At 41.3% G+C, this 26335-nt stretch overlaps 1 protein-coding gene across 3 annotated transcripts in view; it reads left to right on the plus strand.

The window, feature by feature from the left end:
• TGFBR2 (transforming growth factor beta receptor 2) overlaps positions 1–26335 on the plus strand; it is an 89749-nt gene that overhangs the window by 37694 nt on the left and 25720 nt on the right. For all 3 annotated transcript variants that reach the window (XM_045088999.1, XM_045089000.1, XM_045089001.1), the window contains one exon: positions 2293–2483. In XM_045088999.1, the coding sequence (XP_044944934.1) occupies positions 2293–2483 (191 nt within the window). The remainder of the gene's footprint in view (positions 1–2292; positions 2484–26335) is intronic.

The following is a 26335-nucleotide window of genomic DNA, read 5'->3' on the forward strand; positions in this document are numbered from 1 at the left end:
CATGTCAATCGTGTCCATTCTTTCCAAGGATAAAAATCCTGTGGAACCAAAATTAATTTGATCATCGTGGTTCTTTTGTGAGTAGATCGTGACAAACCTCTTCACTGGCTCAGAGCAAACGTTTCAGGACAAAGAAAAAGTCTGTGCTTGGTTCATTGTGTTTTCCCTTCCTAGGCTCAGCTGTATCCAAAGATATTTTGCAAAGTTGGCTCTGCCTTCCAGGGAGCACTGTTGTAGGAGTGAGTGGAGAAACCAGTGGAGGACTTTTCCGGGCTCAAGTATTCCAACTGAATTTCCTCTCTGCGATGTTAGTCCTCTAAGCAGTGAGGGGTGGAAGGCAAGAGGCTCTGGAAGGGCTGCCCAGTGGTTATAGAGCAGCGCTACTTCAGGGCGCACAGTTCCTTCCTCATTCCATTCCTTGGCTTCTAGAAGCCTCCCAAGGAAGAAACACCATGCTTTTGCCTGGGGGCATGGAAGACGCAGAGAGCCTTCATTTTCTGACTCAAACCAGAAAACAACCCTGTTGGGCACGTGTGTGAGGACAAACACACACACGCTGTGGGGACAGGGAGGAAGGTGCTCTTGTTTCATGACTGTCATTTTGCCAAGACTTCCCAGGAGTTTTGGAGTTAAGGATAAGTGGATTTTTAAACATACATAGTTTTGTTGTGTGGTCATGCCAAGTGTCACATAGTTCCCTGCTAGCCACGCTAGAATAAAGATTCCAATTTGGGTGCTTCCTTTTCCAGTAGAGGCTTGCTTAGCTAGGGCTAGCCCCTCTTGCACCTGCTGGAGTGTTAGTTCAAGAACCAGAACCCCTGAACAACTTCAGCAAAGGCACACCTACCTCTGAGGGAGCCAGCTCTGGGTCACATGGATGTCAGCCATGTTGACTCTGGTCCTAGTTCGTCTGTTCCATCTGCCCTGCGCTCCTGCTCTTCTCATCCTCTTGTTGACAGACCGCCCTTTAGTGTCCCAGAATAAAGCACTCTAGCGGTGTTGCCATCAAAATTACTCTTTCTCTGGGGATAGGGACCTGCTTGTTTTCCAGGTGAAGGCAGGACTTACACTATTCCTCACTTCCTGCCTGCCTGCCATTTTGTTTGCGGCGAGCAGTGAGCTTGCGGGGGGAGGGGAGTGGCTGGTGAGTGTGAGCGGGCATGTGGGCACTCAGAAACCTTCCCCGGGAAGATTCTGTTCAGATAGTTCAGGCCTGACTAGCCCTTCCCTAGGCTCCCCCTCCTGAGGTAGAGAGGACCATTTAAGACAACAGGTTGCCTCTGAAAACGTCAGAGATGGTAGCAAAGAGGTCAGCACAACCTTGGTGTTGGATGTAGTCATGCAAGAGGGCAAGTTTATGAGAGAAGCAGATTGAAGGAGGCAGAGAACGATGTACTTTTCCAAGGATGCCAGAGTTTTCTTTTGGCTTTTGCAATTATAATAGTGGGCATTAATCATGTCATTTTTAAATGTAATGTACACATAGATTCCACTGAGCACTTTCTAGGGCCTCAGTAAAATGCCACAAGAGAGCTTCTTGGAGTCCTTAGCTGGGTTAGGCTTCAGATACTTGAAGTGAAGGGATGCTACATGTAGAAGTAATTTGTTCATGACAGCATAAAATATTTCACTGAACCATAAACAAAGAACACCTTGCGTTCTTTCCCATGTGTTTTCATTTTTTTCTCCTTCCATTCCTTTCTGTGAGTCAGGGAAACTGCCAGTGTTTCATCTAGGAAGCGTGGTTTGTGCTGTCCACACAGCCAGCTGCGGACATGGGATACATCCTCACACAGAGCCCTCTGGGACCCAGCAAACAGACGTGAGGAACTGCCATGATGTTCCCAGGAATGTCTTAGAGCACAGTTGAGCTAGATGTGACCTTGATCCTCTGAGATAAACTGGGAATGCAGTGTGAACCTGTCAGGGTGTTCAGGATATGGAAGGTTTAACCCTGAGAACCTTGCAGTCTTCGGTTTACCATGCCTTTCTGTCTCCTGGTTTAATTAAGATTTAATATATAAGGTTCTCCAGCCAGACAGCCCCTAAGGAAAGCCTTCTCATTTACACTCAAAAGCGGGTTTTGAGAAGACGCAATGGAAAAACCAAAATAGTAAAAGCACAGGAGACTAGAGGACAACCTGTTAACATGGGAGAACAGGAACCAGCTGCCATTGTTTCAAAAGCTTTGGGAAGGGTATAGAGTCCAGATGACTTTTCTGTCCAGGAGGCCATATTCACCCTTTCTCTTTTTTTCTTTTCTCTCCCCTGACACGAACCTCTGCACTGTAGGAGAAAGAATGATGAGAACATAACACTAGAGACGCTTTGTCATGACCCCAAGGACACTTACCATGGAATCGCTCTTGAAGATGCTGCTTCTCCAAAGTGTATTATGAAGGAAAAAAAGGTGTTGGGTGAGACTTTCTTCATGTGTTCCTGTAGCTCCGATGAGTGCAATGATCACATCATCTTCTCTGAAGGTGAGTTTTCTTCCCTTGAGGATCAGGAGCCCAGCTTCCTCTGTGTGCATCTCTGTGTCCCTGGCCTGTGGTCTCAGACTCCTTCTTCTACAAAATAGTGTATGTTCCTTATCAAAAGTTCAAACAGTCCAATAGTATGTAAAAATTTTTAAATGGAAGTACATGAACCTCAGCCCCTCATTCCTAACCCACTCCGTCCATCCATCCATCCATCCACCCATCCATGTATCCATCCATCTGTCCATCCATCTGTCCATCCATCTCATATACTCATCTACCTTTCAGTGCAAATAGTTGATTATACAGTATTATTTGACAGTATTTTTTTCACCCAAACACTTTTACTCCTTTTAAACAGAACAATACATATTGTTATACTACATGCCTCTTAATTATTGTCTAGAAACTCCATAGTATGGATTATCTTCTTTGATTTAACATTCCCCTATTGGTAGATTATGTAGGTGTCTTCATTTTTCCACTCAATGCTTAATTAAATATCTTTGTACAAATCTCTTGTATGTCTGTGCTAATATTTCTGCAAAATAGGACTTCCATTCCATTTCTAGAAATGAAATCTTGAATCAGAAGTTAGACGCATTTTAAATCTGGATCACCACGATTAAGTTGTTCTTCCCACAAAGATACTCTGAGTTTGTGGATTTCCGTGCCCCTACTTTAATACTGGAGATCATAAGCCTTTTAATTTTGCCAGTGTGATAGTGAAAATAATATTCTCTTGGTTTTAGGAATGTAAATTCAGAGTGGGGAAAGATTATTTTAGCTCTCAACAGGTCTGATTAAAAAAGAAATTCGTTTAGAACCAAGTTCTGGGTTTACACACTATCCCTGCTACTATGTATATCCCAACTATGGAAAATGATGTCTTGTGTTTTTTGTTTGGTGCTCACCCGCACTGCTGACCCACCTTTTTCTCTCTCTGTGTCCATCACCTACTGCCATTTCTCTGCTCTTCTTGTCCAACCCCTTACCAGTGTTAACTGTTCAGTGTACAAAATCAGACATGTTCATCTTGTCAGAGCAGCACCTTCTAAAATGACACCTCCCTCCTATTTCTCATCCTAAATACTCCATTTCTTTCATTTTTAAAAATATAATTTGGGTTAGGAGGGAAGATATAACTATATTAAATCACACTACAGCATGGTAACAGCTGATATCCTGACTGAACATGTTATCTTTCCCCAAGTAGATTACCTTTTCAAAGAACTCCCAGTTTAAGCCAAAGGAATTAATCTCTAATAGCAGAGTATCCAAACAAGTTTATTATCATCCATGAAACTTTTCTCTCCTTTTGTGTCCTGGCTTATCCACAATGGAAGAGTTTATTTTGTCTAAAGGGACTATATATATAATAAATTATAGTTTACATTATAAATTAAATATATATACTATATGTATTTACATTTATATAAATATATATTATAACATATATTTTACATTATATAACATATATTACTTATATTTATATTATTATATAATTTATAATATATTACAAATTATATATATATTACACTAAACTCTTAAGATATTCATGACTTCAGCTTTCAGTGTACTTCAACTCAGGTGATAATCATGGGCTCATTTCTGTATTTTCCCTCTTACTCATTATCAGAGTATTTCTTTCCCTGTGAGGCAGGATAATCAGCATAAAGGCAGTTTCTCATTGTACAGCTCAGGAAATCCAGTGCAGCTAATGCCTCGGTTGCTGGATGACTTCAGAGTCTCCTTAAATGCTCCAGGGAATGTTTGCTTTTTAGACATCTCCCTTCTCTGCAGTGAAATAATTCCCCACCATCACCTAAAACACCCTATAATTAGCAACATTTGTGGACCCACTTCCCCTCTCATTGCCACCATCTCTCTCTTACACTAAGAAATGAAATCTCTTGAAGCAGTTTTTATTTCTCCTCTCCAAGTCAAATAAAATGTCAAACATGAACACTCTAAAGTGTTTTAAACTGTATTTTTATTAGTATAGTACTTTGTTCTTGTTACCAGATTTCTGATCTGCAAAGTCAGCAAATGATAATTACTTACATCTTCCATTTTTCTTAAAAACTTAAGGGAAAGGGTGCTTGGGTGGCTCAGTCGGTTAAGCATCCGACTCTTGATTTCGGCTCAGATCATGATATTAGGGTTGTGGGATCCCATGGGCTCTGTGCTCAGTTTAGGAGTCTGCTTGAGATTCTCTCTCTTCCTCCCCCTCTGCCCCTGCCTTCCATGATCTCCGTCTTTCTCTAAAATAATGTCATCTTTTTAAAAAATTAAGGGAGAGGCACCTGGGTGGCTCAGTGGGTTAAAGCCTCTGCCTTAGGCTCAGGTCATGATCCCAGGATCCTGGGATCGAGCCCCGCATCAGGTTCTCTGTTCAGCAGGAAGTCTGCTTCCCCCTCTCTCTCTGCCTGCCTCTCTGCCTACTTGTGATCTCTGTCAAATAAATAAAATCTTTAAAAAAATAAATAAATAATGGAAAGAGGTGAGCCCCAAGATTTTCTTTTTAAATGCAAATCTTTATTTTCAGGGCTATGATTCCTGACAGCTGACATTCAGGGAGAATGGAGCCTCCCTTTTGCCAAAAGCTGTTGTGTAGAATTCCAAGAAAGCAGGGTCTACCCCCTGGACTCACCCAGACCTCAGATTCCAGCTAGAAAAGTGGGCATTTGTGTTAGTCCTTACTGATGGCCTAGTGACAGCTGTGTGTCAAAGGAGACCTGTCAGGCTCCAAGACTGAGCAGGAAGAGGGACTCCAGAGCCAGCAGCTGCTCTGCTCATTTGGAGATGGCATACCCACTTTGCAAAGACATTATGCAGTTATTGATCTCCCACTGAAACTTTAAGAATCAAAGAAAACCACTCAGTTTTATTAATTCCATCACCAGTTTCCAAGGGCAGTGAAGACTCTTCATTTGCAGAGGCTGAGAAAGGTGATTGTTGCAGTTTTAAGAAAGAGAAGACTAGTGTCACGTAATTGGTCAAGAATGAAATCTCGAGATGGCTTTCGAAGCACTGAGGGCCCGACCTGCTACTTACTAGCTTTGCCAACTTGGGCCAGTTACCCGATGTCTCCCTGCTTCCGTCCTCTCATGTGTGAAATGGAAATAAAGGGGCGGGGTGGGGGGTTCGTGATATTGTCAGGATTGAATAGATAGATGGATGCAGGCAGAACATTTGCATTGGTGCACAGTCCAGCGGGAGGAGTCACCAATGGCTGCTGGTTTTATGGGGCCTTTTTGTATAGGGTCTGGGACTTCTGCGTGAGACATGGATGGGACGGTTTAGCCTAGGTCTGCTCTGGCCCTGAGGTCATATAGCAATGTTTCGACCAGGGCGTGCCAGCAGAGCGTTGAGATCGCGCTGCGTATCTGTGCCTCATCCTCCACGCGCCTTCAAAGAGGCAAGGGGGCATGTCGAGTCTAGGATTTCTAATCACAGCTAACCACATCCCTCCCATCGCCGGATGATATGACAAATGAGACACCTTGTTCCTGTTTTGACTCAGAATCAGAGCAGGAAGCAGCTAAATAAAACTGGAAAGACTCACAAGTGCCACTCAGATCGGTAATGAGGGTAATGACACTGTCCTCGCTAAAGGGATGCACTCCTTCTTCTTCTTTTCAGCAGAAAGCTCACATTGGGCCACGTGCTCTTCTCACTGAATGGCCGTGCTGCTCTCAATCCCCTAGTGCTGATAGGGGGGCCTATTGCCCAGGCTGGCTGTGGCGGGTAGAGAAGATGATTCTGGGAGAGCTTGGCTCAGTAGCCAGCACACAGCAGGTGCCTTCTGTCTTTCTCTTTCCTCCCTGAGGAAGGGGAATGCCGTGCCAAGGAACACAACTATTCTGAATGCTGAAGACTTTGCATACCCAAAGTTTTGGCTCCCCAGTGGTGGCAGGCTTACCAGGGAGCTTGTAAGACACATGCAACCTCCTGGACCTATCCTACCAGCATCTTCCCTGTAACAATGTCCTTGGTGATTTCTTTGCACACTGAAGAGTAAAAAGCCCTGGTGTGAACTCACCCAGCAAGGAATGGAACCAGAGTTGAGTCTTGTTAATTTCATGCTGGTGTCTTGCTGAGCTAATCAGCCCAAGAGGAATACATTTGGTCTTAAATCTGGGCATTTGGAAATGAGCTAAAGATACTGTACTCAGTCCATTCATGTACTGTGTAGCAGAACTCTGCCATGAAACCTGGCTGTCTTTGAATAATGTTAGTAAAGTAAAAAATTCATTTATATAATCCACAAACTTGGTGCTAGCAGATGCATGTAGATATCAAGCACCTTTTAGGTAATATTTCTTTTGTTTCCATGATAATGTTTATGTTAATTTGTCTTTGGGATTGGCCCCTAATATTTCCCAAAGCAAGAAGACATTTAGGAATGCTTTTAGGATGTTCTGAGTGGAGTCTACCAAGGAGCTGTTTGGTAGCCCTGGGCAGCCAGTCCTAGCCAAGTAATAGAGTAACATGAAAAAGTTTGCCTGAGTCAGTTTGTTCCTTGGTTGTTTGTTATGGTTGTCTGCTAGAGCTGGGTATGTGGAAAGCAAGAAGGTGACTTACAGGAGCTTCCAGCTCCCAGATGACTCGACCCTTGGCCATTCCACTTTTCTCCTGACTTGGAGCTGAACTGCTCATTCCAGAAATTGAGAGGCCCCATAGCTCTGCAGGAAAGGGAATTCGCATTAAACTCCAGTCCTGAACTTTGAGAAGTCTGGTTTCAAGGCCAGAGACCCAGCCCCTTCCTTAACTGAAGAGCCAACAAGCTAACACCTTGTCCAAGGTCCAGGCTATGGAAATTCATAGACTATTAGAACATTAGCAGTGATGATCACTGTCCTTGATTGGGAGTCTGTGATAGATTAGTCACCTGTGCTAACCACTTACAGATATGTTGTCTTATTTCATATATATATATATATATATATATATATATGTATATATATACACACACATATATATATTTTTATATATTTTTTAAAGATTTTATTTATTTGACAAAGAGAGATCACAAATAGGCAGAGAGGCAGGCAGAGAGAAAGAGGGGAAGCAGGCTCCCGCTAAGTAGAGAGCCTGATGCAGGGCTCGATCCCAGGACCCTGCGATCATGACCTGAGCTGAAAGCAGAGGCTTAACCCTCTGAGCCACCGAGGAGCCCCAATATATATAATAGTTTTTAAATTTTAAAATAATAATAAAATAACATTTCATAAATAAAATAATAAAATGTTATTTTATAACTAAAATAAAAAATAAAATAAATAAAATTTTTAAATTTTAAAAGAAAAATATGTATATATATTTTAAAGGTTCATTCATTCTAGAGAGGGGTTAGGGACAAAGGGAGAGAAAGAGAGAAAGAATGCAAAGCAGACGTCCCACCTAGTGTGGAGCTCCATGCAAGGCTTGATCCTGCGACCCTGAGATCATGACCTGAGCCGAAATCAAGAGTTGGACATTTAATTGACTGAGCCATCCAAGTGCCGCTAGGTTCCATTTTTTTCTAGCATCATGTTTTAGCATTTTTTTCAGCTTTATTGAAGTATAATAGGCACGTACAATTGTAAGATATTTAAAGTATTCTTACACAGTGGTGCCTGGGTGGCTCAGTCAGTTAAGCCTCTGCCTTCAGCTCAGGTCATGATCTCGGAGTCCCAGGATCCAGCCCCATGTTGGGTTCCCTGCTCAGTGGACAGCCTGCTTCTCCTTCTCCCATTCCTCATGCTTGTGCTCTTTCTCTCTGTCAAGCAAATAAATAAAATCTTAAAAAAAAAATAAAAGTCTACACATACATTATGAAGGGATTCCTCTCATCTAATCAATAATGTCCATCACCTATTTATTTGTATGTATGAGAACATTTAAATTCTACTCTTTTAGCAAATCTCGATTATACAAGACCTTTATCCACTATACTCACCATGTTTTACATTAGATCTTCTGACCTTATTCACCTTACAGATGAAAGTTTGTACCTTTTATCAACCTCTCTCTATTTCTCCCACCATTCAGCCTCTGGCAACCACTTTTCTACTTTTTATGAGTTTGACTTTCTTTTTTTTAATATAAGGGTCCATGTGTAAGTGATACCATGTAGTATTTGTCTTTCTTTTTCTGGCTTATTTCAGTTTGCCTAATGCCCTTAAGGTCCATCTTTGTTGTTGTGAATGGCAGAATTCCCTTCTTTCCCATTGCTGAGCAATACCCCATTGTGTGTGTGTGTGTGTGTGTGTGTCTGTATGTGTGTGTGTATTCCATGACTTTTTTATCCAGTCACCCATTAATGGACACTTAGGTTGTTTCTGTGTCTCAGCCATTGTGGATGATGCTGTAGTGACCATGGGAGTGCAGACAATCTTCAAGATCCTGTTTTTATTTCCTTTGGTTATTTACTCTGAAGTGGAATTGCTGGATCGCATGGTAGTTCTATTTCTAATTTCTCGAGAAGCCTCCATACTGTTTTCCATAGCGGCTGCACCGATGAACATTCCCACCAGTGGTGCAAAATGAGTTTCCTTTCCTCTACTTCCTTGGCAACACTTGTTATCTCCTGCCTTTTTAGATTCATAATCTTTTATGCCGAAGTGAGTCCCATGAAATAAGCTCAGCTACACTTGCCATATTACTTATAAAGAAATGAGTCTCCAGAGAGTGACATGAGTTTCCCAAGATGTCCCAGTTGGTTCTTCACCTTTTGCCCACGGAGAACCAGAGAATCTTGTGTCTTCTTCAGGGAATGCCCTCATCCTTCCACAGTCAGGTAGGAGGGATGGGGGAGGGTAATATGCTTTTCCTCAGGCTTATATCCATGACATTTTGCACCCCTCGCCTCAGAGGCCGTCTGTTCTGTGGGCACAGGACGGGTCGCTGAAGTACAGACTCACCTTTCAACAAATCTTGGCAAGAAGTACAACCTCAGGCCGACATTCTTCATGGGCTTGTGAGAAATGATGTTTATAATGTAAAGGATGGCCAGCAGGATGTTCATCTTTTGAGAAGCTCATGGTTCCCCCCCAGCCCCCCAAGATGATCTGAGTGCAAATCCCCAGTAAGCCACAAATAAACTGTCCCTGAGTGAATCGCTTCACCTCTGTTTTCCCCTCTGAAAAGTAGGGAGAAAAATCGTGCTTCTTTGGGCAGGATTCTTGTGAGGATAAATGACCTTATTCATGTAGGGGACTTAGAAATAGTACCTGGCCCAGAGCAAGTCTTCGATAAACTTGGGCTATAAATAGTTACTGTTGCTCCCCTAGATTCAGATGTCTTGTTGGATTTAGCCAGATAAGCAAGGAGCTTTGAGAAATGAAATCAGGGTGATATGTACACTGTAGGGAATGCTGTTGGGGAAGCGGTTGCATTGTGTTGTTCTCTCTCTGAGGAAGCAAGGAGAAATTTCTCTCAGCTGCCTCCCTTAGGAAGGGTGTTTCCCTCACAGGGTCCTCTTCGTTTCTGATCTTAAGGACACTTTAAAACGTACAGAGTAGAGGTCAGCAAGCGTCTTTGCTAAAGGACCCGTTAGTAAATATTTTTTGGCTCTGCAGGCCCTAGAGCCTGTCCCTGTCCCAGCTCCCCAGCCCTGCTGTGGAAGAAGCCAGAGATAGCATATAAACAATTGGATGCAGCTGTGTTCCAATAACACTTCATTTACAAAAACAAACTCCAGCCCCTGACGTACATCATGGTTTTTGTATATCCCTCTTCCGTACCAACTAAGTCGTGCTTCTAGAGAGTACGTGGCCCCTGACAACACCCCCTGCTTGCCTTATAGTCCACATTTATCCTCTCATTGTCTTCATTCCACCCCTCCCTCCCCCGCCTTTTCTTTTCTTGTCCTCCTTCCCTACTGTACTTATCTATAGGTTACATGAGATTTTTTATTGTTGTTGTTAAACAGGATGGAACTATCAGTAAATACATCAGTTATGTGCAGTCAATTTAGACATGAGGACTCTAGAAACCACTTCTGACTCCAAGTTCAACCCATGTGGTTAAGCAGAGAAGCAGACCTTCCAAAGTGATCTGCCGCCCAATGTGCGTTCACTGCTGACGTGCCTGCTACGTGCAGACCTTTGCAGTTCGCGTGCCCTTGAACCTGAGAGGCTGAGAGGAGAAAGACAAGGGCTCCCAGAAGCCACAGAGTTCCAGTCCTTCCTCTCTCATTGTAGAAATTCTTTTAAATGAAAACAGCCTCTTTGGTTTGCAGGCCTAACTCTGGCAGGAAGACAAATGATTTTTTTACAGTATCAGACACGCGGTTTCCTGTCTATGTTTAACTTGCTAGCAGAACATCTCAGCCAGCTGGTTCCCCCTGGACCTATTGTGACCTTAATCACATGGCCTCGCGCCATCCAGCCACCCAGTCTGTATTGGTCACATGCCTTGCCACACCGCATTGAGTCTTAATGGTTTCTGAGTCAGAGACGACCCAGGAGTGTGGCCCCCTTTCTCTTAAACCCCACTTTGGGGTGGTTCCATCCCAGCATCATGGAACTGGCTTCTTGAGGAAACTCTTAGCTCTTGCGTGGAAGAAACACGAAGAATAAATGGCGGTTTGGCAGCTGTGGGACTTCTGGGTGTGCTGCCTTTGGACTATGCAGACACTAACTCAAAAGAGCTGTCTCGCCAGATGTGCGTTTTTGTTTTAGGAGAAACAAACCAGATTGACTTTCCGATCAAAATGCAGAAGACAAAAGTAAGTGTGGAAATAGGGTCGTGAAGAGTTGTTAGAAGAGGAAGAAAATTATGGCTGGAAGTCCCTGGTTTCATTCCTGGGAAGAGAAATCAGTTATTTGAGGTGATGACTCAGGGATACAGGGTTCTTGGGCTGTGAATGAGCGGGGTTCAAAAGCAGCCTCTGAAACTGTGATTATGACCCGTGTCTGGCCAAGAAAATAATAAAGGTCATCCATGCCAGAGGGCATTGTGACTCAGTCGAGTGCAGCTTAGAATGTATTAGTAGCATCTCTGGACAAAGCACCTCTTTTCTGTAGATTTTTTTTTTTTCTTCCCTAAGTAGCATAGTAAACGAAGAAGCTCTGAGGCCAGATGTGGTTGCCCGTTGTGATTCTTTCCACTCTGGAACCTCATTTTGATGTGAATCATGGCCAAGCGGAATCCAGTCAGGACACGATCTGTCTGGAATCCCAGCCACTAGATGTGAGTGACCAGCTAAACAGTTGGTCTGATCAGGTGGTACGTCTGCCATCTCGCCCACCCCTGTGACCACCTCCTCGTGTTCCACAAACAACACATGGGTGGGTGATGGCCAAAAGGGTCCACGGAGACCCTTTTGCTGCTTTACAAGTGTCCCAGGGTCCCACCAGTGGAAAAACACCAGCGCGCTAGCTAACCACCATGAAATTGACTTTCATTTCCGCTCATACTGAACTCCAGAGGCTGTATTTACCACCGCTCAGACATCTGGCGGACATGCTTTTGTAAAACCTTTTCTGATCCTGAAATCACTCCTGCGTGGTGCTAATTATGCAAAATATCAATTTTACCAGCCATCATTATAGAGTCATTAGGAGGGAACCATTTTGTTTTTCTTTGGCTTTAGAAAACAGCATGAAAACCAGTAAATGGATGTATAGGAAGGCCACCTGGACTTAATGTAAAGAGGAAATTTTTAAATAACCCAGTGTTTAGACCTTATCCTCATTGATCTACAGCTAGATCTCTTGTGATTAGATTACAGAATGATTTACAGAGGAATGGGATCTCTCTGTTGTTACCTTTCATCATTTCAAGGACATAATTCATATTTTTACTTTAAAAAAATATACCTCGTGTTGCCTCATGAGGATATAGCTGGTTCCAGTGTCAAGAAGAATGGATCCTAAATGTAGGAATTAAAATTCCTCCCATTCTTTCTTTTTTCAGGTCCCATCTTATTCAGAATACCTATTTCTCCCATCCAGCTGAAGTCATTGTTCTCTGCCTTGGCTCCACTTTGGAAACACCTGAGAATCTTTAAAAACTATTCATTAGGGGCACCTGGGTGGCTCAGTCGGTTAAGCCTCTGCCTTCAGCTCAGGTCATGATCCCAGGGTCCTGGGATCGAGCCCCATATCGGGCTCTCTGCTCAGCAGGGAGCCTGCTTCCCCCCCACTTCTGTCTGCCTGCCTCTCTGCCTACTTGTGATCTCTCTCTGTCAAATAAATAAATAAAATCTAAAAAACAACAACAAAAAAAAACTATTCATTAACTGGGTCTTAGCCCTGCAGTTTCAGATTTAATTGGTCTGAGGCCTGGTATCAGGATTAGAAAAAAAAAAAACAACTCCCCAAAATATTCTAATATGCAGCTAATGTTGGGAACCACTGAACTCAAGACAGTTTGTTCTGCCAAATATTTTTAAATTTTTCATCATGTTCCTCACATTAACCTGGAAAGAATGGTAACAATTAAAGAATGGCAACCACCACAGGAAGTAGCTAAAATTCAGCCTTCCAGGTTAGAGGAGGAAAAGAAGAACAACCAAAAACAAACAAACAAACAAACAAAAACAACCAACCCTATATTATCATATCCTTGAGGAATAATAGGATTCTTTATTATAGGGTAATCTCATGCTTTCCATAACTTAGAAGCAATTGCTTCCAAACAAGTGCCTCACTGAATGGAGGCATCTGAGGTTTTAGAACTGATGAAATCATACATCAGAGCAGGCATATGTTAACCCCAAACTGTGACTAGAAAGTTGGATGGCATATTTGGGGTATCACTGCTTTGGCAAAGACAAATGAGGGGAGGCGGTGTACGTGATGGTAGGAGGTGAAGATCCTTGGGTAGGAGGATCTGTAACAAGCTATGGTTCCCCTGAAAGGCCAGAGGAGAAATGAGGATGTGTTGCAAGTGGCCGAAGGGGGATCGATAGTGGGAATAATTAACATGTTTTCCAAAATGGGCTGGTCTCCCTGTTGGAGAAGATATTGAAATAACTTACTGTACTTCTGCTTTCAAGTTTTCTGAGAGCATGAAGGACCCCTATACAGAGTAGAATATGACATCCAGGTAGGCAGCCCAAAAAAGAACGGAAGAATCAAGGCAGGTGGTGGAGGCCTAACAAAATCCAAGCGAAGTGGTCAGGCTGCGGCTCTGTCGGTGGTGAAATAAGCATGCGTAAGACATGTGATCATTTCTCCGATGAAGCCTGGCTTGGTTTAGGCTCTCTGTTATGTTGGTTGCCCTCCCAAAGCCACAGCGATGAAAGTAGCAAAAATCTGTATTCCGAGGAGGATATGAAAGATGGTAAGTGCAATGAAAGGAAGGCCTACCACAGCAGAAACTGAATCAGGGTTTGTTTTTTGTTGTTGTTTTGTTTTGTTTTGTTTAATTTATTTATTTGTTAGAGAGCAAGCGAGCACAGGCAGACAGAGTGGTAGGCAGAGGCAGAGGGAGAAGCAGGCTCCCCACTAAGCAAGAGCCCGATGTGGGACTCCATCCCAGGACGCTGGGATCATGACCTGAGCTATGTGATCCTGAGCCAAAGGCAGCCGCTTAACTAACTGAGCCACCCAGGTGTCCCCAGAATCAGGGTTTTAATGGCCTGGAATGACCAGGGATATGAAACTTAACAGATTCATGGAAAATTGAGCATATAGTTTTAGGCAATTGATTGCAGAACAGTAGCTCATCAAAAGCAGCTTGGCATCTGCTCATGTGATAAAGACCCAGGGGTTTACAAGTGAGTGAAGGTCATTTTTAATTCAGGGGATCTGGCAGAGAGTGTCAAAACAAAACAAGAGAACCAACTGACCGACCAACAGTAGTCTTCAACTGCCCTCCTCCAAAGGGCCAGCAAGAGTCCCAATGTAATCTTTGCTAAATAGATCCCATTCTAAGTATTTTAGTTGGGTCTAGTGAAACATGGAGAATCTGGAATAGCAAGAATGATTTCAGAGAATAGATCACTTTACACTTTGAAAAAGGACCTGGCATTTAGTGGGGGTCTGCTGTGTGCTGGGAAGACAGACTTCAGAGTCTGGTGTATAAGTCTTTTGAAGAGCGATCGAAAGAAACAGAGATGTGCAACCTGAAAAATAAGTGATTTAGGGAAACAGATGAAATGCTCACCAAGGGTTCAAGAGCTGACCTCCATCCCACAGAGCAAGAAGCCATTTTGTTGTCTTTTGCTTTAAAGAATAGCATAAAAATCAGTAAGTAGATGAGTAGGAAGGCCACATTTGACTTAATAAATTTGTAAATATCCCAGTGTTTAGACTTTATCCTAATAGATCTGTAGCTAGACCTATTGAGATTAGATTATGGGATGATTTACAGAGAAGTGTGGTCCCTCTGTTGTAATGTTTCCACCAGAGTTTTGATCTCAGGAATATTCCAGAAGAGGTTGTCATGCCAGACTGGGCCACCTGTAAGGTACTTTTGTTGGGGAGAAAGGTAGGAAGGAACTAATGTAAGGTAGACAATGGAATAGGATGCACAGGCTAGGGAATGGCTTAGTTTTAAACTACGTGTAATTGGAATAAAGCAAACACAAGGACAAGAGGGAAGACATTTTCCATTATATTGGGAAAAATTATCCTCAGAGTCTGTCCAGAATGTCAGACTGTTCTGTCAATATTCTGGAAGCTAAATTCAATCTTGTATGCCCAGTGAGCTCACTGTCCTTCTGTTGTTTAATTAAAATCATTCTTGTTGTTGTTTGCCTGAATTTAGTTGTTTGCTTTTTGTTGGGACAATGGATGAGAAATCCTATCTCACTCCGCACTCCTGCAGCGGTTGATTTCGTAAATTCTAATGGACCATTTTCTCACTGGCTAGAACTCAGTGCAGTTCTATTAGGGCTTTGCAAACAGGTCCATCTCTATGGCGGAGCACCAAGGAACTTGGCTCCTGTTTGCTAAAGCCCCGCTTCTCAAATTGGACTGTGAAAATGAAGCAACCAGGGAACTTGGTAACATGCAGATTCTGACTTAAGAATTTAGGACAGAGCTGAGATTCTGCATTTCAAATGAGCGCCCATGTAATGCCTGCTGAGGTTGTTAGTCTAGGGAACGCTTTGTTTTCTATATATATATATTTTAATTTGAGTATAGTTGATACACAGTGTTACATTAGTTTCCAGCATACAACTGAGAAACTGTGAGCAGCAGGTTTGCCAAGAGATTCTTTCTCTATCATGCCACCAAAATGTTTACAACACCCGTGCTCTAACCACTGAACTATGGAGCTTTCTCACCACCAAAATTTTTTATAAAAATACAGAAAATGTTGGTAAGATATTAGAACTACCAAGTTGGGAAGTGTGTGTGTGTGTGTGTGTGTGTGTGTGTGTGTGTGTAAAATATGGAGGCTTGGTGTGCTTGTATGTGTGTGTGGTGGGACAAAAACCAAAGAAAACTGGGATATAACAGAATCAAGAGAGACAGTTTGTTGTGCTTCGTATGAAATCCTTTATCTCGCTGTCTGGGGATCCCAGTGTGTCTGTCCCTAAAGAGGTCTGTGGATCCATAATGCTTTCTTTGCATGTTGAATGAACCTATGTGAAACATATTCAGTAAATGTATAGCGGTATCTGTGGTTCACTTTCATCATTTTCTTTATTGTAGCTGGGTCCAGCTTCATTAGGCATATGGTCGAGCTAAGTTATATCCCTCAGAGGATGACATCCAAACCAAAATCACATGCCTCCATTTTCCCAGGACAGCCAGATGACCTCCTGACTTTCCTAAATGAACCTTCTACTTTAGAATGGCTATTTCACGTCAAACTCTCAAAATATATGTTATCTTAAACTTATTTCTGACTTATTTCACTTTTTCAGGAAAGAGAATCTTGCAGCTAGCTCATTTGGTCATGGGGAAGATAGGTTCTCTAAAAGCTGCATTATCATTCAACATGACACAAAAGAGGCCAACAAGACATCGATCAAACCACATACTTCATGATATTTTAATGTTTCTTTACCAGACCAGGATTTTTTTTTTCCCCTGGTTGGAAATCTGTAAAATATGTTATTATTTAGAATTGTTTTTTGTTAGGGTTCTTCCCAAAATAATACAAGCATTTCTTGAGTGTCTTCTGCCCTACCTTCGAGAACTTGACAAATACTTAAGAGCTTGGCAAAGATCTCTTATAAGCCTTATAAAAACCCCAGTGGGGCTGGTCCCTGGTTGTCTTCATTATGCAGATGAGGAAGGAGAAAAAAACAAAGCTAGATCTAAAAATCAGATTCCAAAGTTTTTGTTTGTTTGTTTGTTTGTTTGAACCAAGTTATACTGCTTCTAAGTACACAGGACTGTTTCTGTAAAGTTTTTAATCTCAGGATCTACTTTATTTTGGGAGATTCCTATTGCCTGATAAAATGTTACTAGTTTGAATCTAGAGTTAAGTTTTTGCTTTGTTTTGTTTTTTGTTTTGTTTTGTTTTTTAAATTTCCACGCAAATTGCCAAAAAAGTCAGCTTCTCGATGTGCATTGAAAAAGTCATGAAACTGGATCTCGGCTCAATGTGGTGTCCCCCACACTGTGGTGGGGAGGTGAAGTAGCATGAAATATTAGTACATCACTTAGTCCTGGAACAATCGCGAGAACTCTTCTTCCAAGAGCAGCCCAGACTTCAGGACTTTAAACATAGTGGCTGCTGCAGAATATTGTGCGCAATAGTTTAAGCAAAGTAAAGGGACCTTAAAATCCCAGGCAGCAAACAAAACAGTGTGGTGAATAAAGATGACTGGGTTATATTGGGAGACTTGGGATAAAAATCCTTGAATAAGCTGTTTCAACAAAATGTACTTAGTGTTGGTCTGTTTGGAAATAATAGTTCCTTGACTGAAAACAAGAGTACTTCTAACGACATGAACTTCTTGTCCTTCCTGATACCTGTATCATCTTTTACAAACATATTATTTCATCAGAAAAGAAGCCCCATGTCAGTGAATCTGGAATATAGCAGAGGAGCCAGCACAGGGACATTCGGACACCAAGAGTCACTGAGAACAACAGATGTAAAAGAGTAAGCTAGATGAAACTGTCGAGGTATAAAAATTTTTTCTATCGTAATGCAGATGCTTGCATTTTGTTTCACTCTACTGATTAGGATCTCCAATTCATATTCAGCAGAGATAGCTCTGGTTGGCCTCCTGTTCCTATTTTTAAGAGAAATGCACCTAGGGGCACCTGGTTGGCTCACGCGGTTTGAGCTTCTGACTCTTGGTTTCAGTTTAGGTCATGAAGTCAGAGTTGTGAAATCGAGCCCCGCATCAGGCTCTGCACTTGGCGTGGAGTTGGCTTGAGATTCCCTCTGTGCCCCTCCACCTCTCCCGCCCTCTCTCCCTCTCCATCTCAAATAAATAATTTTTTTAAAGATTTTATTTATTTATTTGACAGATGGAGATTACAAGTAGGCAGAGAGGCAGGCAGAGAGAGAGCGGGGAAGCAGCCTCCCTGCTGAACAGAGAGCCCGACGCGGGGCTCCATCCTAGGACCCTGAGACCATGACCTGAGCTGAAGGCAGAGGTTTAACCCACTGAGTCACCCAGGTGCCCCAATAAATCTTTTTTTAAAAAAAAATGCATCTGACATTTCCCCATTAGGATAAGTTTTGTTGAAGATCATTGGTATATATCATCAAGGTATTTAGCATCATCATATACTTTCTCTGTGTCCACTGAATTGATCATGTAGTTTTTCTGCTTTAATTTATTAATGTGGTAAAAAAATAGTGGGTTGTTTTGTTTGTTTTTGGCACTAAGAGATGCTTTCTTGGTTTATCTTTGTTTTATGTGGTCTGATGGATTTGGCTTGCTATTTAGTTAGAATTTTTTTTTAAATCATTAAAATTACTGTACATGAGTGACATTGTTCAGTAATGTTCTTTGCTCATACTCTTCTTGTCTGCATTTGGTTGTACTTATTTTCATAAAGTACATTGAGCCATGGTACATTTTTTTCTTTTTTCTGAAAGTTTGTATAAAATTGAAATGACCGGTTCCCTGCAAGTTGGGTAGCTCTTAGCTTCATCTGGGACTGGTATGTGTTTGGGGCTTTTGGGGGAACACTGTTGCTCAAGTGTTTTGGGTTACCTTCTACCCCACTTTTTATTTAAAAGCATTTTAAACTTGTAGAGAAGTTGAAAGGATCATGGACGGCAGGTACCTTTGTATACTTTCCCTTTCTCAATATTTACACCCTTGTTTCTCTTTATGTGCCTCTGTGTGTGTGAGCGTGTCTGTGTAGATTATGGTCAGTCTCAAAAGTCCCCAAAGCTGTGGGGTCACTGATGTTTAAATTCAGAATCCAGTCAAGGACCAGCGGCTGCCTGGGGTTGTTTTGCCTCATCTGTGTGTTTCTTGTTTTTCATGACATTGGCTTGGAACAGGCCAGCTCTGCTTAATTAGATCCTTTTTGCTTATTGAGATGTAATTGACGTCTGACCGTACATCAGTTTCAGGTGTACAGCATAAGATTCCTTGTAGGTATAAATTGCAAAACGATCACCACAATAAGTCTAGTTAACATCTGTCACCACACATGGTTACAAACATTTTTTTCTTACGATGAGAACTTTAAAATTTACTCTCTTAACAACTTTCAAAGATGAAGTACAGGATTTTTAGAATCACTAGGTTGTACTTTATATCCTCCAGACGTATTTTATAACTAGAAGCTTGTACCTTTCGACCACCTTCATGCACTTCTCCTACCTTTAACCCTCGCCGTGGCAACCACCAGCCTGTTCTCCAAATCTACACGTTTAGTTTTTGTTTTGTTTTGTTTTAGATTCCACATATAGATGATAAATTATTAGTCTTTCTCTGTGTGACTTATTTTGCCTAGCATAATTCACTCAAGGTCCATCTATGTTGTCATAATTGTTCCTTCTTTTTCTGGCTTAATAGTATCCTATTGTGTGTATGTGTGTGTGTGTGTGTGTGTGTGTGTGTATAATTTTCTTTATCCATTCATCCATCAGTGGATACTTAAGTTGTTTCCATGTCTTGGCTACTGTAAATAATGCTATAGTGAACATGGGTATGCATCTATCTCTTTGGAGAAGTGATTTCATTTCCCTCAGATTGATTAGATTCAGACTTAACATTTTTGTAAGGATTCTACTGGTGTTTTTATTTTAGGAAAATCTGGCAGGGGGGGTTGACAGTTCTGCAAATTTCAAATTCTGAGATGTGTGTTCAGACATGTTAATACCAAAGACCCTAATTTGACAGTAAAAGGCTCAAAACAAGAGAGAGGGAGAGAAAGATAAAAAAAAATTAAGATATTAGGGAAATGTTTTATTACTCAATTTCTTTAACATTTATGAGATTATTCAAGTTTCATAGTTTTTCCTGGGTCAGTTTTGCTAAGTTACACATATATATTTTTAGGACTTCAGAGATTATTGTCAAGTTTTTAAATTTATTAGCAAAACGTTGTCATGATGCTTTGAATCTTTGCTATATCTGTGATGATGCGCCTCTGTGCCTTTGATTTATTGTTTGGGGTGTTGTTGCCCCCCACCTTGTGTCTTTGTTTCCTATCTCCCCGATTTCAACTTTTATCTTTACCATCTCCTTCCTTCTATTTTTCTTTGGCTCTCTAGTCTTGGCTGCTTTCCAGGGCTCTTGTCCTCTTCTCTGTCTTCTTTTCTACGTTGAATCCTGTGCTGGCTGACAGTCCTGATAGCCACCATAAGCATCTCTCTTCAGCGAAGCCCCACCCCTTTGTCTGTGTCACTACCTACCCCACAATTCTCCCCTGCTCTGACCTCAGCTCACTTCATGTACATTTCCCAGTTTCCATTTCTAGGGCATGGGAGCAAATAATACATATCTAGCAGTGTGGCTGTAAGATTTCAAAATAATCCATGCGAAACACAGTGTTTGGCATGAAGTCAGTGCTCAGTAAATGAGTGCTGTGCTTTTTGACATTATAATGAACAGAATAACTTGAGACAGGAAGTTCTCCCTACTCCCCTCCCCCCACCCCTCCCCAACAACCTACCTCTCAAGCATGGTTTCCTTCTTTGGATCGCAGCCAGTTGCATATATATCCTGTTGCTTTAGATGGTATTGGCGTGTGAAAGCTTAGTGGTTAGACTGTCACTGTTATCTTCAAGAATCTCTGGGCTGTTATGTGGTGTTTATTTACCCACGCACTAAAGCATACAGGAACCAACCATCCCTACCCCTTTCTATTGCTTGGATGAATTAATATCTTGGTAAATTTGTGCCCCAAATTCCTTCATTAAGTAGAGGAATTTCCAAAACTACTGCAAATACTAAAAGAAGGAGCCCATCTCTCAAATTCACCTATGTTGATGTAGCTTTTATCAAAACACATTAACTGACCCACCTTTGGCTTTTTTCCTATGTTGATCTTCATTTATTGTCTTTTTTACATTTATTGTCTTTTTTACAATATTTACAATTTTAAAATATCTATTTGTAAATATTTTAAAATTGTAAATATTGTAAAAAAGACAATAAATGAAGATCAACATAAAAAATTAATAAAAAAATATTTACAAATAGATAGATGATAGATAGATTTTTTTTTTTTTTTTTGGAAACTGAATTATAGAGGTTCAGTTTGAAGTTCCATTTAGCAACCAGTGTTGGATTTGGGTATAAAAAGGGACTTGGAAGAGGCTGAGAGCAACCTGTTTTTATGGTCATTTGCGTGTGCGCGTGTGTGTGCGTGTGTTACTAGGCAACTTGTTTACTTTTAAATGGCTCCAAAGGAATGTATACCATGAAATTTCCCCTTGAGGCTTTCTGCCAGTTTGTATTTTTTTTTATGGCATACTAACATTTATCTTTGACATTTGTCTTTAAAAAATATTTATTTATCAAGGCTCTGACATTTGCAAAGTGTTTCTTATTTGCAACTAGGTCTGGCCTCTGCATGTGGGGCACATTTGGCTGGAGAGTTTCAGAATTACTAAATAGACTTTGGCGTTCATTGCTAGGGAGACAGCTTGGTGGTATGGAAAGAACAAAGGCTTTGGACCTGCTCAAATTTGGGGGAAACATGCTCCCCTATTTGCCCTTGAGTGATTTATCAAACTCTCAATTTCTCTTTCTTCCTTCCTCTCTCCTTCTCTCCCTGCCTCCCTTCTGCCTTTCCTTCCACATTTCAAGAACATGTCTTGCAGCATCAGTTGGACCTTTGAAAGAACCGGTAGTGGTCCTTGTGTATTCAGACAAGGAAATTAATTTCTTAACCCCTAAAATAGGATAAATACTTGAAGGGGTGTTCTGAATATCAAATGAGATTACATATTTGAAATGTATGGCACATAGTAGGTGCTCCAAAATAAAGTTAGTTTTATCTCCCCTTTCCTTTATCCCCAAGAGCATCCAAAATAATATACTTAGCCCAGTAGCAAGGCATGGCCTCTGTAATTATTCTTGTGATTCCTCTTTTGAAAAAAGACCTCTTTTCATTCCAAAATAAAACAGAAGTACAGAAAAGCACATAAAACAAATGTCCTACTTAGTGAGTAATGTTAATGTTCTTGTAACCCCTGCCCAGGCCCAAAGAGTATCACTTTACCAGATATCCCAGAAGTTCTTGCATGTTCCTCAACTCAGTCACAAAACTCTCCTTCCCTCCGGAGTTACCACTATTTTTCTTTTGTAATTATCACTTCCATTGTTTCCTTAAAAGGCTTTATTATCTGGGGCGCCTGGGTGGCTCAGTTGGTTAAGCAGCTGCCTTCGGCTCAGGTCATGATCCCAGCGTCCTGGGATTGAGTCCCACATCGGGCTCCTTGCTTGGTAGGGAGCCTGCTTCTCCCTCTGCCTCTGCCTGCCACTCTGTCTGCCTGTGCTCACTCTTGCTCCTCTCTCTCTCTCTGAGAAATAAATAAAGTCTTAAAAAAAAAAAAAAGGCTTTATCATCCAAGCTTGCATCTGTAGACACTAGCTTGTCCTACTACTACTACTACTACTTTTATTATTATTATTATTATTATTATTATTATTTTGGTAATTTGGTATACCTACAGTTTCTGTTAATCTACTGCCCTCCCCAATTCCTTTTTTGCCCCTTATAGCACATCATAACCCCTTTAATCTGTACTACTTTAGAGTCTGGATTTTGCTGATTGCATTCATTGTGCAGTTCGCTGCATTTCTGTGTTCCCTGTACTGTTTGCAAATTGGCAGCTGGATTGGAGGCTTTACCAGACTCAGTTTAGATCTCTTTGGCAAGTCTATAGGTTGGGTTCTGCTCCTCCATCAAAGATAATTAGGTCTGACTATCTTGTTTTGTGATATAAGTTGGCATGGATGCTTGCTGCCTAGATCCATTTAATTAATGAAGGGTTAAAAATTTCTATCAGCTAATTTTCTTTTGTTAGCTGGAATCATTTAATAAGGAGATGCTTTCTTCAACTCTCTGGTCACCTTGTGCTATGGTTCCAGTGAAAAAGTCAGGATGCATGCTTGATGTTTCTCTTCATTTTCTAGTTTTCAGTGTAATGAACTGACATCCTGTTATCCTCAAAAGTTGATAAATTGGTTTGGTTTGGTTTTTGTTGTTGTTTTGGGGGGTTTTGTTTGTTTGTTTTGGCTAAAACAACATTTATTTCTCATAGTACTTGAGGTTGGGAAGTCTAATATCAAAGTACCAGCAGATTTGGTGTATTGTTTTTTCCTTTTTTAAGAAGTTTTTATTTTTTTTTTACTTAAATTCAGTTAGCAGCATATAGTACATCATTAGTTTCTGATGTAGTATGCAGTGATTCGTTAGTTGCATGAAACCCAGTGCTCATCACATCCCGTGCCCTCCTTAATGCCCATCACCCCGTAACCCCATCCCCCCACTCCCTTCTGCAATCCTCAGTCTGTTTCCAAGAGTCAAGAGTCTCATATGGTTTATCTCCTTCTCCGATTCCTTCCCATTCAGAATTCCCTTCCTTCCCCTGTGGTCCTCCACGCTATTCCTTATGTTCACATATGAGTGAAACCTTATGATAACTGTCTTTCTCTGCTTATACTTATTTCACTCAGCATAATCCCCTCCAGTTCCATCAATGTTGAAGCAAATGGAGGGTATTCATCCTTTCTGGTGACTGAGTAATATTCCGTTGTGTATATGGACATCTTTATCCATTTGTCTGTTGAAGGGCATCTTTGCTCTTTCCACAGTTTGGGAATTATGGACATTGCTCCTATGAACACTGGGGTCCATGTGCCCCTTCTTTTCACTACATCTGTATATTTGGGGTAAGTTCCCAGTAGCACAATTTCTGGGTCCTAGGGTAGCTCTATTTTTAGCATCTTGAGGAACCTCCATACTGTTTTCCAGAGTGGCTGCACCAGATTGTATTCCCAACAGTGTAAGAGGGTGCCACTTTCTCTATATCCTCACCAACATTTCTTGTTCCCATCTTGTTATTTTTAAATCATTCTGATATCATAAGCTTAAGAATGGATGGATCCATTAATGGATCTTAATGGATCCATTAAGATCCCAGTGTGTTCCTTTTTTAAAATCTTCATTAAATTTCAAACTATCCTGTCTTGGCCAATGAGAATCCCTTCAAGGTAGCTTCTGGGTCTTCTCGTCATGACCTTAGTAGTCTTTGATCACTTCCTGTTACGTGGCATAACATAATATTCCAAACTCATTATTGCTAGCCCCAGACCTAGAATTGGCCATTTTGCCAAGAAGCTCTGATTTCTTCTTTGGAAGTATTCTATTGATGAGGATTTATTTTTTTCTTTCCTTCAAGTGGAACCCAGAACCATAAACATTTATAGGAAACTGAGTCACAGTGAGGTTAAATGACTTCCCTCGGATTTTATGGTGATTAATTACAGTTACAGGAATAGGATCTCAGTCTCCTGGTTTCCAGTCTAGGGTTTCTTCCTTCACACCACATCCCAAGTACTCATGCTTATAGTTCCCATGTGCTATATGCAACTTACAGGGAAACTGGTGTGCTATGAAGCATGCACTTACCAAGCATGCACTTACCAAGCAGAGAGAGGAGAGAGCCTGGCTCATCCGTGGAATTTGGCCTTTGGAGGAGTGGGGCTCAGCTCTGCAGAATGATTCCTCATCAGATTGATTCATCTATTCCTTCATCCACTCAATAAATTTGACTTGTCTCCTTATTTATGTGCTAAGTTCTGAGCGTTACAATGATAAACAAAAACTATCTCTTTAACAACTACAATTCTACTTTGGCTGCGCCAAGGAAAATTGGCAGGAAAACTGATACTAGGGCAACATTTATTTCGTTTCCTAAGTAAGCTAAGTAAATAAGAATGTTGTAGAATCCACCCAGGCTCAATATCCTTCTCTAGAAAACAGAGCTAATAATAGAACCTGACTTGGTTGTTAGAGAAATAAAGTGAGATGATGCTTATAAAAGGAATTGCCTAGTTCCCTAAAGCACATTGTATGTTAGTTATCTTTATTATTGTTGGGATTTCAAAGGGGGCCTTCCCACCATTTTCCATTGCAGACCTCCCTGCTTGCAGGACAGAAGGGACAGAAGCTCTGAGAGAATTCAGAGTTGCCCTTGGGGGACAGAACACATCATGCCAGAAGGATCTGCCATTGGCACAAGCTCCCTGCCTTAGTAACTTCCCAGAGACAGCCGAATCTCAAAATCTCTGCTCTAGGAAATCCTGGCAGAGACGAGTTCCAGTGCCTTCCCTCTGCCAAGGGTTCTTCGCTTTTTTTGTGCATGTGCCATGGACTTCTTGGAAGTCTGGTGAACCCTGTGGACCCCTTCTCAAAGGGATGTTTTTTAGATGCCTAAAATATAATACATGGGGTTTCAAAGAAAATTACTGATATTGAGAAATACTTGTCCAATATTTTTAAAAATAAATTTGTAATACAGTAACATGTGCTTCTGTAATTATGTTTGAAATGACAGGATCTAGCATCAGATATAAGGTACCGAAATGTCTCAGTGATGAGTATAAATGATACCACAAGACATCTGCCATGAATGCAACATGGCATGAAAATATCTGTGGTTCCTATTGGTGACAAAGTTGTAGCTACAGATGCTAATGGGAAATGTTAAATTTTAGCTAATGGCTGGAAAAACAAAAAGATGTGATTTTTGCCCATTTATATTCACAGATTATCTGAATTCTGCCCATGGAGTTCAGCTAATAACTTTTGCTATTACCCTGGAGAGCTTTACTTTTTATGACTCTTAGAGAAATTCTACTCTTCTTTGTAATCATTCCCTCCCAGAACTTGACAGGTGTCCCCCACTATCCAAAAAGAGAATGTTCCTATGAAACTTTCTGCAAGCCAAATGGCATAAAGCAAGGAAGCAGTTACCATTAATTTATTTGGAAACATTTTTTGAGCATTCCCAGACCCCCCCCCAAAATAACCACTTTGAGGATTTTCTGATACTGTGGGACACATCTGGTTAACGGATGCCCAAAATAAATCAAGATAAAGCACAGATGTTCACGGACTTCAAAGCTATGGTGGCTGGACGTTGAGATGCCCAGTGCAGTCCTCAGGGAAGGAGCTTGGTAGGGCCAGTCTTGCTGCTGGGACGGAAGCCCCCTCTGTAACAGCTTGCTGAAAAACAGACACTGACTGCTGTTTTCTCTTCTTGCCTCCTTCCGTGGAAGGGACAGTCCTCTTTGGATTTCTTACCCTTAGCAAAATCAGGTATTAATGTAAGTCTTTTGTAAGAGCGAGTGGCATAACAGGAACGTCTAACAAGTGGAGAATACCTGTGTCTTACTCGATGTGACGTCACAAGGGAGCATAATGTGAAGGTCAAGTCTTGAGTGCTAGTCGCCTGACATCCAGGAAACAGTATATGTAAAAATTCCAGTGGATTTGAATTGAATCGAGCATCTTATATTATAG

Source organism: Mustela putorius, unplaced genomic scaffold (assembly GCF_011764305.1).
Source record: "Mustela putorius furo isolate JIRA1106 unplaced genomic scaffold, ASM1176430v1.1 tig00003834_pilon_pilon_pilon, whole genome shotgun sequence".
Taxonomy (NCBI): Eukaryota; Metazoa; Chordata; class Mammalia; order Carnivora; family Mustelidae; genus Mustela; species Mustela putorius.